We start from the raw sequence: 14,366 nt of genomic DNA on the forward strand, positions 1-14,366 counted from the left end.
ACACTAACATGGAGTTGAAGTCCTCATTTTATATACTATTTTATAATACATATTTTCCCTTAAAATTCTATTCCAAACATTCCCTTGTCCTTAAGTACTTCTTTAGGAAATATTGTAGAATATTTCTCTCCCCCACCACCAAAATAATGCATGAACATCTGTGGTAGAAATTGTCTAAAGGTAACCAATGTTTAGTTGGTGTGTGTATAGCATGAACTTTGTTTCATGCTGTACACAGTTTTCTCTATATTTTTAAAATTAATTATTTGTTTTTGGCTGCGTTGGGTCTTTGTTGCTGCACATGCACTTTCCCTGGTTGCAGTGAGTGGTGGCTACTCTTCGTTTTGGTGCGCGGGCTTCTCATTGCGGTGGCTTCTCTTGTTGCAGAGCACGGGCTCTAGGCACGCGGGCTTCAGTAGTTGCGGCACGTGAGCTCAGTAGTTGTGGTGCATGGGCTTAGTTCCTCCGTGGCATGTGGGATCTTCCTGGACCAGGGCTCGAACCCTTGTCCCCTGCATTGTCAGGCAGATTCTTAACCACTGCGCCACCAGGGAAGTCCCAGTTTTCTCTGTTTGGCTGTTTGTTTGTTTTCTTTAACTTTACATTATGTCTTGCAAATCTTCATGTCATTTGTTGTGGAAGGGAGACTAATATACCCCAAAGAGGTCCTCTCTTAATCCCCAGAACCTGTGAGTATGTTCTCTTACATGGTAAAAGGGGCTTTGCAGATGTGATAAAATGTTGAGATGGGAGTATCCTGAATCATCTGCATGGGCCCATGTAATCACAAGAAAATGCAAGCAAACAGATTTTACCTTAGAGCCTCTAGAAGGAATGCAGCCTTGATGACACGTTGATTTTAGCCCAGTAAGACCTATATGTGGCTTCAGACCTCTAGAACTATAAGATAATACATGTCTGTTGTTTTTTGTTTTTTATTTTTTGTTTTTGCGGCATGTGGGTCTCTTACTGCTGTGGCCTCTCCCGCTGCGGAGCACAGGCTCCGGACGCGCAGGCTCAGCGGCCATGGCCCACGGGCCCAGCCGCTCTGCGGCATGTGGGATCCTCCTGGACCGGGGCACAAACCCGTGTCCCTGCATCGGCAGGCGGACTCTCAACCACTGCGCCACCAGGGAAGCCCATGTCTGTTGTTTTAAGCCACTAAATTTGACGTAATTTGTGACAGCAGCAATAGAAAGCCAACAAACTCATATTTGGTCTATATCATTTGGAGGGAGGAACAGACATACTGTTTTACTGCATAGAAGTATCCTAATTTATGAGACTACTGTGTATTTATGTAAGTTTCTGAATTTTCACGTTTAGAGAAAAATGTATAAACATCTTTATCTGTATATGGTTGTAAACAGGTACTAGTATTTATTTAGGATAATTACAGGGTACTTGATCTTGTGTTTAGAAAGATAATCTTCTTCATTATTGTCAATGCTCATAAAATGCAGTTGGACTGCATGTTTGCCCATGGAGTAGGGTAGCATATTAAAAGAATGAACTGAAGGTAGTCATACCTAGGATTTGTGAGAATATTCTAGATAATATTCTCCAGCAAAACACATAATAACCTGTGTCTTGTAATTTCAGTTTGCTGGATCAAGTCAGTTTATAAAATAATTATTCGTCCTCAGATTTTCAAAACTTGAACTACTACAGAAGGACTAAATATGTCCTTTGTATGCGTAAATAGGTACTCTGTATGATTTTCAAAGATAAGACAAATTAAAGCATTGTTATTTCTAATGTATCACTTATTTATGGATAGAAAACTAAAGCTTCACTGTCTAGAAAGGATTTCTGCTCAAAACCTAATGAAAAAACCTTTTGGGAGGCAAAATTTGCTATAGTTTTGCTAAGCCACTTCATGTTTCATGGAAAAAAAGATTTTTGTACACTTCCTAAACCCTTTAGCACAAATGTTAACTTCAGTTTTTTGCCCCCTGATAAATAGGACTTAAAATAGGGCTTAATAGCTTGCTTCTGGTTTTTGTTTTTTGTTTTTTGGAAAGCAGTAGGAATAAAATCTGTGGTTGAAAATAGACAAAAAAAAAAAAAAAAAAACCAACCTGTCAAAGGAGTTACACATATATAACATATTGATAGATACTGACATAAACCTATCTTTACTCACCTGTGGGGCTGTTTATGTGTAGGATCACTTTTCTCCATATCACTGCTTCCAGTGCTCTAATAGTGAAAATTAGCCCAAAAAAGGGAATGTTTTATCTCTAAGTGACCTACCACCATTGATCAGGAAAGTCTAAATGAACGGTTTGAGTAGTTGAGGAAAAATTCCTTTTAGTTAGTGTAGACATAGATTATCAGATCTTTAGCTTTGCAAGAAAGTTCTCAAAAATAAGATAAAAATTTTAATCTCCATGGATTCCATGGTCTTATCCATATTTGACAAACTGAACTCATAAACAGCCTAGTTTCTAGTGAATGCTCATCTTAGGTCCTTATTAAATGTTGTATGTTACGTGAGCACATCAGTAGGAAAAGATTTTCGCTCAGCTATTAATTTTGATTTCAACTAAAATGAATAATGTTCGTATAAATCCAAACCTATCTGCAGTAATATATTTGTTAAATTGTTCTGTGTGATGCAATGAAGTAAATAGTTTAAAGCTGTCCTAGTGCTGTGGGCTAATAGTAACAAAAACACAAAACACGTTATCCCAACAGTCAATTCCATGATTTCTTAGTGTAATTTTCACATTTCTATGTGAAGTTATAGAGAAAGTACGAGTCTGTGTCATGTAAATACTCTTTAATTTAGAATTTAATTTTATTAATGATAGTTTTGCCTTTCAGTATGTACTGAAATGCTTTCAGTACAATACTTCTGAAAGTTAGTTTCAAAATAATGCCATTGGCAAGTAAGATAGAAAATTTAATAAAATATAGACATGGCAGAAATACATTAATTTAATACAAATAATAGAATAATTGTTGAATGAATCATTTATAGGTACATCCCAAGGCACTATAAAGTTCTACAATGAGACTTATTCTCAGATGCATCTTCATTCTTGGAAATTAAAGGCTACATTTTATTTTTTTCAGTATAAATCAGAAGTTAAGCAGAATTTATTGGCCTTCCCAGTTGCCAAAGTCTAACAGTATCATTTCCATAAACTCACATAATGAAACTCTGTGATGCAGACTTCAGGCACACTGAGCCAAAAATGAGCCAAAAATGAGAGAATTTGAATCAACATGATCACAGGTCTAGGCAGCAAGCAAATCTCTATCACCCTCACCCCTCAAAATCTTTGAATGTATGAAATTAAGATTACATTATTTTGGTCCTCTGTAAAGAAGCGTACAGTTGAAGAACTGAAGATTAAGAATTACAGTCTGATCTGCAGTTTTTAAATGCTGGTGACAGTTTGTTCTACAGTTGTACTGAAAGGTATTTCCAATGCTTTTGGGTAAAAGACCTTGAATTTTTGAAAAAATGTGCTTTATTCATTTGTTTGCTAAGTGAACAGAAATTGGCTGTGTGATGGACTCTAAGTGCCCTTGACAATAAGCAGTGCATTTCTCATAGTTTTATCATGTTGTTTAGTTACAGATGAAGTCCCTTGTTTCACATTACGTAAATCAAAGTCATCTTGCAGCCTCATGCATTGATATGATGTATCGTACATTTATAAAAAGCACAAAAAATCCCTTTCCCTCTACATCTGAATATACTTTACACTAAGTATTCTTGGCCCTAAGGTGAAGATTTGATTTTATGTGGTTCTTTAATTTTCTGCATTACCATATTATTCAATACCATCTGTTTTGGGTGTTTCTCTCTCCATTTGTTTGCTGGCAAAGGCAATTGCAAAATAGAACTATCCATTATTTAATACAATTCCCCAGGCTTCTTCCTCACTGATCCTGGGCCCCTTACATATTACAGAGGTGATTGTGTGTCATTCTCTTCTTTGCCTTCAGAGTAGAAGCCTTTTTTATTTTTCTTTATATTCCTCTTATCCAGTGCTTGGCATGCAAGAAGCCCATAATGAATCCTATCGTATAGTTTGCGCACTACACAACAGTAGAGGGAGCCATTTACGTTGTTGTGTATGTAAATGTACCATTAGAATTAAGCAGTGTACAACCTATACAACTAGGCTTGGTGTCCTTGTAACAAATTTGATTTCTAGATCATCTGATGCAGAGAAAGACTAAATATAGCTGGTCTTTTACTTGTTTCAAATATGTCAGCAGACCTTTTCCATTCCTCTTCATCTGTAATTATATTCAGACTCTGAATATGTTGCACGACCAGGAGGTATATTTTCCATTATCATTTGGTATTGGTTTTGAGCCACAGAGACCAACACTGAGCACAAGAAGAGGTTCTTTCTGGATTTTTTTGATAAGGGGAGAAGATTCTGTGTAGTACTCAGAATCAAAGGAAGAACTAAAGAACCAAGCATCAAGAAAAACAGTGAAGAAGAAAACAATAGAAATCTCTACCCCTGCGTTTGTATGATCCAGGGCCATTCACATTTTCTTACTATACTGTCTACTTTAGATCCTCTGAAAATGTGTGTTTGCATTGAAGGGGGTGTTATATGTGTAATTTCTGTGATTAGAAGTCAGTGACCAGAAAATATGACATATTTGAAGGAGGTTTCCCCAGTGGAATGATGCTGGGGGTTGGCAATAGTTAGGGTAATCTACTGCAGTGGCTGTCAAAGAATCACTCAGCTTTTTAAAAAAAAAACTTTTGATTATAATCCTGGGAACAATATTAATTAAGAGCAGTCTATTTTACCCAGATTCTTAAGGTTTTCAGTTTTGTATCTTAAATATTGAAGGCAATGTCATCCACTAGTTTCAGTTGGAAGTTTAGGATAGGGTAGGTTGAGTGGTTACATTTATGGGATAAAATTTGAGTGCATCTTCCCTCATTTTTCTTGAGATGTTCTTCTAATTTTTGTATGTATTTTCAGAAAAATACTTTTTACCAAAAAGGCATAAATTTTAAGACCCTTCAGTGCTGATGGGCAATCTGGTTATTTGTTTCTATTAAACTTTTTTTCTTTGCTATTTCCTTTCATTCAGTTGGGACAGTAGATTTTTTAAGGCATATGCAAGTGACGTTGATAGGATTATATACCTTCTGTATATAAAAGGTTTTGTATAGAATGAAGATTAATGTATCAGGTGATAATAGCCCCAATTTTCAATTATCCAAGATGGATTAACTAGTTTATAGATTTACCAGAATAAAAAATAACAGCATATTTGAGAAAAACATTAAAATTTTTACAAATTACTGGAAACATGTACTGTTTATCTTGTTTACAGATACACAGTAATCTGTAGACAGCAGAATGTAACACTACATTGTATATATTGCATTTTGGGTGATGACTCTCTTCCTTGCAGTCAGATGAGAGGTCTCTGCAGTAGGCTTTCTCTAGAACAAAGATATTTCTGACATGTATTATAAAAGGAGAGGCAGGAGAAAACATGGCCACTACAACAAACCAAATCCAAATATTTACAGGTGGAGTTAAGTGAGGAAAGGAGGGGAGAAGGGATAATGTACAAAGGAGCCTGAGTCTATGTCTTTCTTGAGTCCTAGTGAAATACTGGAGAAGCATTCTTAGCTAAGAGAATTAAAGGAATAATAAATCTTCAAGTAATTATTTATGAAGCAATTCATGTGATAAACTCTCATACTTGTATTGTTTTGTTATTTTTAACTGCAGAATGGTAAATGCATTCCTAACTGTTGGTGTGATTTAAATGAATTAAGTTTATCATAAATCCATTTCGTCCCTTATGTTAAAAACATATTATTTAAGGTTATTTTTATCGTCTTTATCTGGACTTTACCATTCTTCCCTTTACTCTAGTAATCAAGAGTTGATTTCTATATCTGTTTCATAGAAATCATCTTTGTCAGAAATTTGCCTGAAGAAATAGTAAAAAATTATAGTAATTAATTATTGATGTTAAATTACTTCACTCCATAGTTAATTCATATCCTTGGCTAACCACACATTTTTTTCCATTTCCAACCTTATGGAAGAAAGATGACAATATTGTACCAATCACTAATTTTTACAATAATTTATAACTAATGTAATCCCTATTTGTAGAAAGATATCTTTTTTTTTTTTTTTTTGTGGTACGCAGGCCTCTCACTGTTGTGGCCTCTCCCGTTGTGGAGCACAGGCTCTGGACGCGCAGGCTCATGAGCCTAGCCGAGCCTAGCCACTCTGCGGCATGTGGGATCTTCCCGGACCGGGGCACAAACCTGTGTCCCCTGCATCGGCAGGCAGACTGTCAACCACTGCACCACCAGGGCAGCCCTGTAGAAAAATATCTTTGAAAAAGTACTTTATCAGTTGAGGTCAATGTGAACATCTTACTGAGGGAGTTCAGTCTTTTAAAGAGTTTGGTAAAAGTAGCTGCATTATATAAAATGTAAGAATAGAACAAGGCCTATGTATATTAAGATCTAATATTAACAATAAATATGTTTCAGTATGCTTAATTACTATATGGTAGGTCACAGATTGTGTTCTCTTCTTTTAATTATGTGATAATCTAGCTGACTAGATAATCAGAAAATGTTCCCATCATTGACATCTAGGAATTGTAGAAAAATATAATAAAAGTCCTTTTACATGCATAGATGAGCCAAAAACAAGAGGGCTCTGGCCAAAAAAAAAATGCAGTAAGCTTCTGAAGTAATGTGATAGTTGTCCTGGTAGGAGTTTGTTGGACTTAAAAATCTGGGTTCTTGGGTTTATCTCCCACATAAAGAAAAAACATTGTGGCTTTGCAAAGTGGGAACTGAAATGATTGTATACAGCCAGAACCCTTGGGTACCTACACCCTTAATAAAAGTTGGATCTGGTATAAAAGCTTTGCAAACAAGCACAGGTTGTCAACAGGAAGCATTCTTTCTATCTCATCCATGAACCCATGTTAGGAGAAAATGGCTCTTTTCGGTATTCATTACCATGAATATGATCCAACATTGAAGCACTTAGTGAAAGCATATGCAAAACTGCTGTGAAAGGGCCCTCTTTCAACTTTGACCTCACAAGGCAACCACAAATAAAGTACAACTAAATGAGTTCACAATAGGATTCCAAAACACAAAGTGACAACATATCCCACTGTAAGAGCCAAGAAGCATGAAAAAGAATATTTTAAAAGACTGACAGAGATGATAAAAAAAACATGTTCACATGATTAAAAACACACAAATTTCAAAATGTGAGAGAAAGGTGTTTTGGAAAAAAGAGATGATTTGAAAATTGAGGAAAATAAAACATATAAAAAATGTACTTAAATATCTCAATTTCAGAGTTGAAGAGCAGAGTAGATGCAGCTGAAGAGAGCACTAATGGATTGGATGATAGAGCTGAAGGATTCTCCCAGAAGGCTGCCTAAAGTGGTTAAGAGATGGAAATACAAGAGTGCTTGAGAGTTATTGACATCAGAATGAGAAGAGCAAACATGTACCTAAAGGAGTTCTAGGAGAAGAGAGTAGAGAGAATGTGAGAGGAATTAGATAAATAGATAATGGTTAGAATGTTTGTATGTTTGTGGATCTTCAAATTGAAAGACATACCAAGTACCAAAGAAGATAAATAAAAAACTCAGGACCTAGACACATCTTAGTGGGACTGCAGAACTACAAAGACAAAAAGAAATCTTAACATTAATCAGAAACAATGTTACATGTCAATTATATCCAATAAAAAATTAATTAGAAACCAAATCAATGAAAGAAGAGCAAGGTGATTGCAGACTTCTATTTTTATAAATACTAGAATAAAATGAAATAATATCTTCAATGTGCTGAGGGCTGATAAAGTCAACCTACAATTCTACAGTCAGCTACTGTTCCATTATGAATGAATGCAAACTAATGAGAATTAAGGAAACAGTAACTGGGCCAGTTTAGTATTCATAGGTCCTCACTGAAGGAGATACTGAAGGATGTACTTAAAGAATAACAGACTCTCTAGAAAGTAATGATACAGAGATTACTGAGAAAAGAAATTGCCAAATATATAGGCAAATCTAAATGAGCACTAATGGTTTAGAAAAAACTGTCTAACTTGAGATTTTAAAAACTGAGATGGAATTACAGGAATGCCTTGGAGATATTGTAGGTTTGGTTCCAGACCACTGCAATAAAGCAAGTCAAATGAATTTTTTGGCTTCCCAGTGCACATAAAAGTTATGTTTACAATATACTATAGTCTATTAAATGTGCAAGAGCATTATGTCTAAAAAATTTTACATACCTTAATTTAAAAATACTTTATTGCTAAAAATGCTAACCATCCTCTGGGCCTTCACTGAGTCATAGTAGTAACATCAAAGATCACTTATCACAGATGACCATAACAAATATAATGATAATAAAAAAGCTTGAAGTATTGTGAGAATTACTAGAATGTGACACAGAGACATGAACTGAGTAAATGCTGTTGGAAGAAATGGTGCCAACAGACTTGCACAATGCAGAGTTGCCACAAACCTTCAATTTGCAAAAAATGCATTAGCTGCTAAGCACAATAATACAAAGCACAGTAAAATGAGGTATGCCTCTATAGTGTCAGATAAAAATAATATGAAAGATTGAAGGAAGAGATTGGATTAAAAGTGTTTGATATCCTTACCTTTTTCAAGAAGAGACCAGAGATACTTTTTAACTTGAAGCGTCTCAAGTGAATATGGTACACAGAATAATGTCCATGTTCTAATCTACAAAACCTGTGACTGTTATACAGCAAAAGGGACCTTGCAGGTGTGATTTTGTTAAGGATTATTGAGATTGGGAGATTATCTGGAATTATCTAGGGGATCCTAATGTAATCACAGGGTGTGGGGAAAGAAAGAGGCAAGAGAGTGGGAGAAAGAGATGTGGTGATGAAAGTAAAGGTCAAAGTGATGCAGTTGTCAGCTTTGAAGATGGAAGGAGACTATAAGTCAAGAAATCCAGGCGGCCTCTAGAACCTGGAAAAGGCAAGGAAACAGATTCTGACCTAGAACTTCCAGAAGGAACAGAATCATGCTTACACCTTGGTTTTAGCCCAGCAAGTTCCATTTCAGACTTCTGATTTGGAGACTGTAAGATGCGTTAAACTGCTAAATTTGTCAAAGTTGTTATAACAGCAATAGAAAACTAGTAGAGTGTACTTTAAAATGTAGAAGTAACTGTAGATCAAACACAATCTAATGTTATTTTTCAAAACAGTAGCAGAAAAATGTGGAAAATAAAACTGCATATGAACAAAGACAAAAACAGAAGAAAAGGACAAAGGTATAACTTGGTAAATAGCAATCACAAAAAATAGAGAAATCCAAATATGTTAATTAGAAATATTAAATTCACTTATAGAGATAGTATATAATGAGGTTTTACAATTTTAGTCATGTGCTATTTATAAGAGATTAGAGGAAATGAAGGTGAAAGTAAAACAAAGGAAAATATATGCCAAGCAAATATTAATGTTTTACTAATATATTAATATTTGTTAATGTCAGATACAATAGACTTTAACACAGAAAACATTAAAAGGGATGAGTAGGGTTTTACACAGTAATAAAAACAATAATCAAAATAAATAATAAAATTTAGAGAGAGCTTCGACATAGACAGCACAAATTAGTAGAATCACAGGGAAACATCATCAAATTATAACAATGGAATTTTAAGAGCTCTTCCTTAGTAGCAGATGCAAAAATAAATTCAAAATTTCTCATTCTGTTGAGCAACTGTGTATCCAAGCTTGTTATAGCTAGATCTAATGAACACGTATAGCTTTGCTCCAAACTATTAGAGAGTATACATTTTAAACATGCACAGAATATTTATAAAACTATGCACAGAGTTGTGGATTCTGCTGGATGAGCCAAGCAAGATATGAATTGAAAACTAACCATTGTAATTACCAATGTAGATGTCACTGGGGACATTGAAAGGAGTGTTACACTTAATTTTTAAAGTTTTTGGGGGGACTTCCCTGGTGGCACAGTGGTTAAGAATCTGCCTGCCAATGCAGGGGACATGGGTTTGAGCGCTTATCTGGGAAGATTCCACATGCCGCGGAGCAACTAAGCCCGTGTGCCACAATTACTGAGCCTGCGCTGTAGAGCCCACGAGCCACAACTACTGAGCCTGAGAGCCACAACTACTAAAGCCCACGTGCCTAGAGCCCGTGCTCCACAACAAGAGAAGCCACCGCAATGAGAAGACCACACGCCGCAACTAGAGAAAGCCCGTGCGCAGCAACGAAGACCCAACGTAGCCATAAATAAATAAAATAAAATTTAAAAAATTAAAGTTATTTTTCAGTTTGGAATGGCATTCAGATGGCTATAATAGAGGAATAAAAATAGTGTTTTCCTTTCTCCTTCACACACAAATTGTCGTATTGTTTGTAATAGTAAAAATTCTATAGAACCTAAATGCTCATTACTAGGAAATTGCTTAAATTATGGCACAGGAATAGAAGCACCAGCAACAACAAAAAACAGCAAAAACATCAACAACTGACTTGAGAGCTTTCTATGTGCCTGGCACTGTTTTAAATGCCTTGTATGTGTTAACTCATTCAAACCACACAGAAAACCTATGTTTTCAGTGTTTTATACATGTTAAATCATCTAAGCTGTACAGTAAATCTATGTGGTAAATAGATATCATTATTACCTCTATTTTTTAGGTGAAGTGACTGAGACACAAGAAGGTTAAGTAAATTCCCTAAGGTCACAAAGCTAGTAAAAGGTAGATAAAAAGTTCTGCTTTCATATAGTTTCCCTTTAAAGCTCATAACTAGTTAGGGAATGCTCTCCAAGATATGGTAGTTAAATAAAGAGAAAAGTATAGAATTTTATTCACGGTGATATCCAGCCTATGTAAAAATACTAATTTCCTCATGCCTCTATTAAAATTATCAGTCTGTTGCCAATCTTAAGATATAAAATGTTATGTTGTTTTAAATTGTATTTCTTACATTTAAATCTTCAATTTGGAAATTATTTTTATGTCATGTGAAGTAGAGATCTTAACAATATTTTTCAAACAGAAAACCATGTCCCTACACCAGATATTTTTCTTGTAATAAAACAATGAAATACTATAAAATTCAAAACAAGATGGAATGTTTATGAAATATTGTATAGGAAATAGGACATAATGTTTTAGGATTGTATCAGGTAAAAATTATAACAATTTAATTCTCACATTTTCTTAGAATTAAAAATTAGTTAATCTTATTTTCAGTTTTATTAAATTCTTAGAGATAAAGAGTATGGTTCAGGGCTTCCCTGGTGGCGCAGTGGTTGAGAGTCCGCCTGCCGATGCAGGGGACACGGTTTTGTGCCCCGGTCCAGGAAGATCCCACATGCCGCGGAGCAGTTAGGCCCGTGAGCCATGGCCGCTGAGCCTGCGCGTCCGGAGCCTGTGCTCCACAACGGGAGAGGCCACAACAGTGAGAGGCCTCCGTACCGCAAAAAAAAAAATATATATGGTTCAATTATTCATTATAACTATTAAAAATGAGTCAGTCACATACTCTGTGGAAGAAACAATATTTTCTATTTTTCTTTCTAGGAAAGATTTCTGTGTACACAAAGATGAACCATGTGATACTGTTGGTAAGTGTACATAAAAATTTTTACAGTTTGGAGGAGACCTGGGGAACTTGAACACATCATTTGTTTAAATATAGAAAATTATTTGAAAGTGCTAGTTTGAATGAAACACTTTTAGAATGTCAGTGATATATATTTCAACCTATATGTTTGTCACCACTTCAGTTATTAATGAAACAACCTGAGGACATGTATGTACTATATATTGGAGAAAAGTTTAAACGATGCCTTAAGAATATCACGAGGTCTTTTTTGTGTTTTTCCCCCAGAAATATACCCATGGTTTCAATAAAATTACATAATTATTCATAAACTGAGGCACAATATGTTAACGTCAGTAGGATTGACCTTTTTCAGGCTAATGGATTTGTTTTTGAGTTATACGTTTGAAGTTCTTTGCTGACTGTGAAAGAAAGTCCATCTAATTTGCCCAACAAATGAGGATTTTCTGTACATAAAGTAGCAAATTTTCTATATTTTGTCCTGGATATGTAAAATCCCTAAAATGTAACCATATAGCCAGTAGGATCCATAAACCACAGTTCTTAATTTTCAGAAAATGCCACATTAATGCTAATATAAATGCATGTATATAAATTTACCTATCTAAACAGATAGCTAAAACTGTAGATAAAATTATATAACTATTTATATATATGTTTAGTCTTAAGACACTATATATATGTATAGTGTCTTTTGGTTTTTTATTTTTGGGCCACGCTGCGCGGCATGTGGGATCTTAGTTTCCCGACCAGGGATCGAACCCGCGCCCCCTCCATTGGAAGCGTGGACTCTTAACCACTGGACCACCAGGGAAGTCCTTGTATGGTTTTAATAAGGTATTAGTATTGGGTTATTGGTAAGGTACATTTAAGAGTCATGATCTGGTTTTGATGTGTCATGTGGGGTTCGTTACTGTAGTGTAGTGTGTATTTTAACTTAACCATCGTTGAGGTGTCATTTATTCCTTGAGAGGCGAACAACAAAAAAGTGGCAAAAACAGAATAAATTAAGTACCACTGGTGCTTAAAAAAGTAATTCTAACTAGTTCTGTTAACTTAAGTTCTCACCAGCCTCCTCAGGTGATTAAATCTGAGATAATAAGTGGAAAATAGTTATAATAGTATGAAGCAGATGATGATGGAATCAAAGGAACGTTTGATTTAGAAGGGACTGTAAAAATAAAATGATCTGGACACCTAAGGAAAAGCTGAATTGATTTAGGGATGATCTTCCTAATGTTAACTAACTTGCTTCCTGCAGTTTTGTTGTCTTCTTGCCTGAATCTTCAGAAATTAATTCTTGATATATAGCTTTAATCAACCTAACCATGGAAGCATTTGATTGCCAATAATGCTTGTCTCAAAATAATTACCTTTCCTCTACTTAAACAACTATGTTGCCCCTAAAGCCTTCTCTTAATATAGACAGATCAACTTCTTGCCTTAGTAAAGCATCTGAGAGAAATCAGCAACTCGGGCAGTATCTTCCATAATTATGGACTCTCACCACCTCTTTACAGCATGGACGCCTGGACTAAGAAAGCAGTTACTAATGTGAGGCGAACCAATTTCTTTTTGACTATGACTATGTTTTATATCTTGCTAAATCTTCTAACTGAAAATAGCATGCATATTCATGCTGTGAAACATTTTCTGGGTTGAAGCACATTTGAATAATGAGGTAGCTTGGTATATTTGGAATTATTAGTATAATTAGAATATATATGGTTTGGTAGCACAATGGTGTAATCAGTCCCCAGCTCTGTTCATCTTGTCCATTAAGAGCTTGATAAAAACTAGCTTTAAATATTATAGCATAGGATGTGGAAAGTCCGATGCCGTTTCTGAGATCTCTCTGTGTTTCTGAGTGCTTAGATTCTCAAGGTCTTCTCTGGCATCACTAAATCCTAGTTTTCCCCTCTGTATCTTGTGGCATTTCTTTTTCTCATCCCAAATATGAAACAGGCGTCTTTTTTCATATTTAGTCTTGAGCAGAGTAAAAATCTCAGATATTTCTTTAGGGGACATTAAATGAAAACCTCTAACAACCAAATCAGAAGAGTAGTCTCTTTATCCCAATCCCTGTCCCCACACAAAAAATATTTTCACATGAACCATGCTTATGCCTAGAGACATAATACATTGGTAAGATTTATAAAAACATTTGTGTGAAGTAGACATGGCGGTTGCCACCCTATCACTCGTGCATCCACCACTGTGCAGCCGTGATGCCAGGTAGAAAAGGATACTCCTCTACAGTTGGGTCATGATTCATCCAGGCCTATCAAAGGGATCGTTTCAGGACCTCAGGCCTAAACCAGTCAGCATATGGCATTGCTATGGTTGGGACATGCGACCTGTAACCTATGTCTGCTTCATGAAGCTGAAGAAAGAAACATTTTTTATGGTTGAAGCTTGGTCATGTCTGTCCCCACTGCGTGTAAACAAGGAAGGATGCAACCATGATTACTATAATAACAAAGGAAACTAGCCTTCAGATGAATCTGAATTCATACACTGCAGAATGGAGTGATGCAGGGTGCCTTTATCCTCAATGACATTGTTGAATTATGGCATCCTCCACACCTTGGACCCAGTCTAACCTTTAGGCTTCTGAATGTGTAAGCCAATAAATATCCGTATTATTTAAGCCAATTTAAAGTTTTCATTTCTGTAGCTTGCAGCCTAAGGCATAGATCTTCCCTGATA

General features: G+C 35.6%; 1 protein-coding gene across 1 annotated transcript in view; it reads left to right on the plus strand.

Annotated features, from left to right (window-relative positions):
• ADAMTS19 (ADAM metallopeptidase with thrombospondin type 1 motif 19) overlaps positions 1-14,366 on the plus strand; it is a gene marked incomplete at its 3' end in the record, with an annotated part of 279,689 nt that overhangs the window by 84,968 nt on the left and 180,355 nt on the right. The window contains exon 7 of the mRNA XM_082652620.1: positions 11,615-11,658. Coding sequence (XP_082508746.1) covers positions 11,615-11,658 — 44 coding nt within the window. The remainder of the gene's footprint in view (positions 1-11,614; positions 11,659-14,366) is intronic.

Source organism: Grampus griseus, assembly GCF_964374135.1.
Source record: "Grampus griseus genome assembly, chromosome: 3".
In the NCBI taxonomy this organism is placed as follows: Eukaryota; Metazoa; Chordata; class Mammalia; order Artiodactyla; family Delphinidae; genus Grampus; species Grampus griseus.